Source organism: Temnothorax curvispinosus, unplaced genomic scaffold (genome assembly GCF_003070985.1).
Source record: "Temnothorax curvispinosus isolate PA1 unplaced genomic scaffold, ASM307098v1 QBEX01017005.1, whole genome shotgun sequence".
Lineage (NCBI taxonomy): Eukaryota > Metazoa > Arthropoda > Insecta > Hymenoptera > Formicidae > Temnothorax > Temnothorax curvispinosus.
This window is the reverse complement of record NW_020226785.1, coordinates 1-6,544: the sequence shown is the minus strand read 5'-3', so window position 1 is coordinate 6,544 and position 6,544 is coordinate 1. Positions and strand designations below refer to the sequence as shown.

Genomic DNA, 6,544 nt, shown 5'->3' with positions numbered 1-6,544 from the left:
CGTCGCGTAGCGCGGTGCGTGTGTCTGCGGATCGACACCCACCACACCCGGTGGAAGTTAGGCGTTTATTTAGGACGTCGCGTAGCGCGGTGCGTGTGTCTGCGGATCGACACCCACCACACTCGGTGGAAATTAGGCGTGTTTATTTAGGACGTCGCGTAGCACGGTGCGTGTGTCTGCGGATCGACACCCACCACACCCGGTGGAAGTTAGGCGTGTTTATTTAGGACGTCGCGTAGCGCGGTGCGTGTGTCTGCGGATCGACACCCACCACACCCGGTGGAAGTTAGGCGTTTTTTGGGACGTCGCGTAGCGCGGTGCGTGTGTCTGCGGATCGACACTTACCACACCCGGTGGAAGTTACGCGTTTATTTAGGACGTCGCGTAGCGCGGTGCGTGTGTCTGCGGATCGACACCCACCACACCCGGTGGAAGTTAAGCGTTTTTTGGGACGTCGCGTAGCGCGGTGCGTGTGTCTGCGGATCGACACCCACCACACCCGGTGGAAGTTAGGCGTGTTTATTTAGGACGTCGCGTAGCGCGGTGCGTGTGTCTGCGGATCGACACCCACCACCCTTAGAAAGTTAGGTCAGGGTCGCTCGTGGTGGTTTTAGTCGGTAGGCTATGGGCGCGCGATGCCACGCTGAGGGAGGCTCAGGGGATTTCGGTCCTCTAAAGCGCCCCTCGTAACGGTGGTACGCGTGCGCGTAGAATCCGACACTCCCCCTTCCTACCCCAGGGCGGGGAAGTCTTTCGAAGATTTCCACCACGTAAAAAAAAAAAAAAAAAGAAGGTAGAGAATAATTTTTAATTCCTTTCAGCAATTACATTTTAAGCGAGAAAGGTCAAGAAACTAATAAACGTTCAAATTACGAAAGAAAGTAATGGTTTTAACTCAAACCGGTTCAACAGGTTTCTCACGTAAAATGTTATTTAAATATTGATCATGGGATTGAAAAAATATGCATCTTATTGGCAAATTCAATTGGTTTACGTTTAAAAAATATTGATATGTTCTTAATCTCCCGTTTTTTACATTGCTTGGCTCAATTTTATTGCGTTATGCCTAATAGTGCAACAACATATTTTATAAATACAAACAGTAAAACAAAGTGAAATCAGAAATAGAATACATGAATAAACAGATATTGACACGAATTGCTAGGAAAGCTATGATAAAACTAATCAAATTTTGCGAGAAACATGTAGTGATTATACACATTTTTTAATAAACAATATTTGCAATACATGAGACACTATACAATCATGCACTTACAGATTAATGCAAGTAATTTTTCAATGATAAAGGGGAGGGAGAAGGAGGGGGAGAGAGAGAGAGAGGGATTTGTAATAGTATTTAAAATAAGAATGTTTAATAATAACTTTGCGTAATTAAACACATAACAATTTGTGCGAACAATATATAGATGATAATTCCTTTATCTTTTGACTTATTCATCTTTATGTTTATTTGTATTTTATCTGGAGATCCGAAAGTAAAGCAAAGCACTGCACATTCTTAAGATATTCTCGAATGGTGGCGCCCAAAAGACCGGTCGTCCTTCGTAACGTAATCGTATCAAAGCTATAATTAACAAAAGCATATATATATATATACTCTTATTCGGCTTGTTCTTTTATAAAAATATTGATATACATACCCTTGGTTACACCAACCGGCTCAGGGATATTGATGTTGATTATCTTGAACATATATATCTGGATATACTTATATTCACAGAATATATTTATATTCTTACGTGTGTGTGTATGTATTCTAGAGTGCTAACTAATGTGTAATATATAATGTGTTAATCTAATTTTGATTACAATTTTATTTGGCGAATTGTAGGCGAATGTAAGCGATTAGCAAATAGAATAATACTCTAATAATGTATATGTATTACAGTAAAAGCGTGAAATTCAGTAAATGTGTACACTTACAAGAGCTCTAATTTATAAATATGAGTGTAGTGAGATAGAGGGGTGCAGCCCCCCACTCCATCCAAAAAACCTAATCTAACCCAACCTAATCTGTATCTCTCAGTGTGATAATAATATTGCTTATTAAAAGATATAAATTTGAAACATAAAATTTAGTAAATATGTGTCATGCGAGAGGGCCAATAAACGATCTTATTAAATTTTGGGTCCGCGGCCCGTGTTGGGCCCCAAGTTAAATTTTTTAAATGAAAAGCTCTACTTTTTCTACTAATCAATTTAAACAACTTTTGTCTGCAACATTTTTTTTATTTTCCTTATACTTTTTAAGATGTTCAAGGAAAACTTGGTAACTTCTTCAATATTTAGCTTACGATATTTCGATAACTGTTTGTCAGGGACAAAAATGGCATAGGACTTTTCGACTTGATTTATTTAAAAAAAATTGGGGTACTATTGCAACAGAAATCAAGTAAAAAAGTCCTATATCACTTAAAATGTTAAAGCATTTCGTTTTCTTATATTGATAAAAATTGCAAAAAAATATATACAAGTAAATAAGAGATAGGAAAAAAAGTACGTAAGCACGAAGCAAAATTTTAAAATGTTTTATGTGGTTTTAATATATTTTTATTAGTTAAAAATCTAATATTTACAAAAAAGTATAAATTAATAATCATTCGACTCAGCACCGTCGCACTTACTATTTACTAGATAATATCGCGCAAGGCGGATTTATTGCAAATGCCTTTCGATTATAAATTACATTTTGTTTGTTATCATAGACATCATCAAGAAAATATTCTTTTAAATTATATTTGTATTTTTTTTAATGTGCTCTACAGATTTCTCTAAAGTCTGCTATAGTATATTTATAATTTTACAAGAAAATTTACTTTACGCTCTCCGGACGATATTAACATATCCATCTTTTGTCTCTCGACTTTTTTCGTGAGAAAATCATTTATAATTTAATGTAAAAAACTTGTGTATATATTATTAATTTATTTAATACCATTCGGAAAGCATTGTTAACACCAAAAACTGAAATTGCGTAAAAAATAACCAGAACGTTTCTTCTTTATCGAGTTTACGAGCTGGTATCGAAAAATAGGCTTAGAAAGGATCACTAGTCATAAAATTATAAAAGGAAATTAAAAACAATCATCGATATTGGTATTAGTATTAGAGCGAATTTGTCCAATTGGCATAAGGCCGAAGAAGCTAATCAAAATTAAGTCGTGAGAACGGAAATAGAAACTAGAAAAATTTGCACTTGTAAACATTGATCTTTTTAACTGGCATCACTTATCGTTCCACATAAGTTTGGAACAAAAGAGGGAAAGAAAATTATGCCATTTAATGTAAGAGAAATAAATTTAGATTTAGACTAATAGTAACGCGTTCAGGTTTCTCTAAGTATTTGTTTATCATTTTTTGACGACAACGACAACGACAACGACGAAGACGATAAAGATGACCGATCACTCGTTACTTCTGAGCGACGGTTGTTTGGTGCCAAAACTAGGTTCCAAGGGCACCAAAAAAGTGACTTTTTCACTAGCATTAGCGTCATCCGGTTTCAGAATAGGCGTATTCTTTCTAATGGGTCTTCGCGATCGCTGTAGAACCTCCTCATACGTAACGTATTCAGGTCTAACCGCTGGTCGCTGTTTCTTCAAGTAGTACACGGCGGAGGTATTCTCCGGCACGTAGCTCGGCTGAGTCGGCTTTACCGTCTGAGGTATCGGGGTTACGCTGTAACCGGCGTTAATTAGAGCGGACAACTCTTCCTGTGTCAGAGGTTGTTGCTGTTCCTTAGGAGAAGGAACACGTATGACTTGAGGGCTGTTTAACTCCCCTTGATCGACGATCTCTTCGATGGTGAGGGACTTGACCGGCGACTTTTTCAAGAGACCCGATTGAGAAATATAAACGGAGGACTGAGTCGGTGGAACTTTGAGTTTGTGCGCTTGACGAGGTTGATTGATAACAGGTTGAACGTAAGCCTGCTCTTGAATGGTAGACTCACTGGAGTGTGGTTTAGTCACCGATCTAGAAGCGTAGGTGGAGCCGGAAGCCTGATACTTGTTGACGTCGTCATTGGTAAAATAGTTATTAGGTGCCGGGAGCTTGGGAGTGCTAGGTAAAAGGTACTGGATGACCGGTGTGCCGTCAGGATCTGCTTTCTTGGCCTCTGCCTGAGCTCTGGCGGCTGCCAAAATCTCACTGTTGGCTTTGGCGCGTGACTGCTGATAGACTTTGTACAACGCTTCGGCTTGAGCCTGCGCCAGCGCCTGAGCTTGGGCTTGGGCACGCAACTGATTTCTCTCAAAGTTCAAAGCGTCGTTATGAGCCTTCTCCTGGGCCTTGACATGGGCCTGCTGCTGAGCTTCGACTTGACGTATGGCATCGGAGTGGGCCTTGTATTCAGCAGCTGCCTGAAGTCTTCTGGCTTCGGCTGCCTCGGCAGCCGCCTGCGCTTTCAACTTTGCCCTGTACGCGGCCTCTGGGTCCTTGGGTTGCAGCTGGCCCTCGATGTGAGCTCGTCCGGCATCGCTCACGTGATCTCCTTGTTGAATTTGTTCCAAAGCGCTCTGCTGCCTGTATCTCTCGTGATCAATTCTGATTTGTTCTAGAGCAGCGTCGTGATGTTTCTGATACGATGCCTGGGCGATTTTCTGAAAAGCTAAGGCCTGCGCCTCGGCCTGAGCCTGAGCCCTGGCGTTCGCTTCGGCTTCCGCCTGGGCTTTCAGCTGAGCGCCGTCATCCACGTAGTCGTATTGCGGGGACGGTCTGAAGGCTTCGACACCCTTTGACGAATAATCAGCCGGTTGCGCCGTTTGATATTGAATTTGGACCGGCTGCTCGATTGACTGATACGTCGCCGCCACTCGTTGCTGCGGCGGATAACGAGGGGGCGGACTAGTTTCGATATGGTATTGCTCGGGTAAATGAGACGCCGAGGTCGCCGTTGATTTGATGTACTCTTGTTGCGGATAGCCGGTTTTAGGCTGCGTCGGAATCAGGTTAAACTCTTGGGCCTGATTGGCGGATACCAGTTGTAGCAACTCTTGCTCGAACGTGCCCAGCTTCGGTGAGGTGTACGATTCTACCTGATACGTGGACGCTCCGGATGGCCCGCGCGTCGATTGCAATGCCACGGCATGATTTTGCGCCTGGACCTGCGCCTGAGCTTGCGCTACAGCCTCAGCTTGAATCAACGCCTGGGGATGTAGCTGAGGTCTCGGTCTCGGAGGAACCACGGCGGGTTTGCGATAATTGTAGTATGCCTGCTGCAACGTCTGCTGCTGTTTGGCATAATCTGGAAGAGGCCTACGCTGTGGCGCATTATTGGGTCTTGTGGCGTACGGCTGCGGTTCGGTTCCGGTGAATTGTCGCAACACGGCTAAATATTCGGGTGACAGCTGAAATTTGCACATTTTTCTACATTAGTTAAACGATAATGTTTTCGCATTGAAATGATAAGTTGTCTTAATCTTAATGGTGTTTTGATCAACGTTAAAAGACAGATGGCGGACCAATGGTTTTTAAGCAACGCTTGCACACGATGAAATTTTAAATATACTTACATATAAGATTACATGTTACATGTTAACACAACTTAAATGTTATGCGCGGCTAAATAATTAAATTTCGGAAATTGAGCGAACGTAAACTGAAACGTACAAAAGATATCTTTACCGTTGAGATAAGATATATATTATATATATATATATATATATATATATATATATGTATATGTCTGTCAGTGCAATATATAACTGCCGTAACTGCAACTTATCATTCAAATTAGTCAACTTTCTCAGATATATCGAGATGCAATTGAAAATGCAAATTAATAAATGAGAAATAGATCAAAGACAGACGCGAACATATAAGAAATAGCAATTGAAGGTGATAGAGCCCCATTTCACTCCATCTTTGTGTTGAACTTGATCTTACGAGCAGACGGCAAACAGATGATCGAAGGTTATTGTTCCGTGAACGAGTAGTCGCAACAGCTCGGCGGATGAGCTAGTAACCGATATAAAGAAGCGACGGTCATGAAAATGACTCATCCCGCTATAACGGTACACAAGGCCGCGGGGAAGGCTATAATTCTATAAACGTACGAGATTTGATAAAACTGGGAACTTATATCTGGTTGTCAGTGGGTGTGGTTGTACCGGTTCTGTCAGGTCGGGGCGATTAGAAGGCGTGCAAACTTGCAAGCGTTATGCAAGCGAGCGATTGCATTCGAACACGGCGCTGTCGAGCGATCACGAGCGACCGCGTAGGAGGCACACACGTACATATCGACAAAATCTCTTTCTCTTTTTCTCCTAACCGAACCCCTTATATGGATTTGTGAATGCATTAATCTAATATTGTTTACCGAATCGATCCGATGGTAATCGACAATAATAAAGATTTATCCATATCTTTGTATATATATATATATATACAAAGATATATATATATATATATGCAGCGAAAGTACAAAGATATGGATAAATCTTTATTATTGTCGATTTCCATATCTTTGTATATATATATATATATATATATATGCAGCGAAAGTACAAAGATATGGATAAAT

General features: G+C 41.1%; 1 protein-coding gene across 1 annotated transcript; it reads right to left on the bottom strand.

Annotated features, from left to right (window-relative positions):
• Positions 1-2,555: 2,555 nt before the first annotated feature.
• Positions 2,556-5,384, bottom strand: LOC112467175 (regulatory protein zeste-like). Its single transcript, XM_025035657.1, has one exon. It carries the CDS (start codon positions 5,382-5,384, stop codon positions 3,426-3,428), a length of 1,959 nt encoding a protein of 652 aa, XP_024891425.1. The 3' UTR covers positions 2,556-3,425.
• Positions 5,385-6,544: the final 1,160 nt, after the last annotated feature.

What these genes read in the sequence shown, in the direction of transcription:
- LOC112467175 (XM_025035657.1), bottom strand. Translation starts at nt 5,384, where the DNA reads ATGTGCAAATTTCAGCTGTCACCCGAATATTTAGCCGTGTTGCGACAA.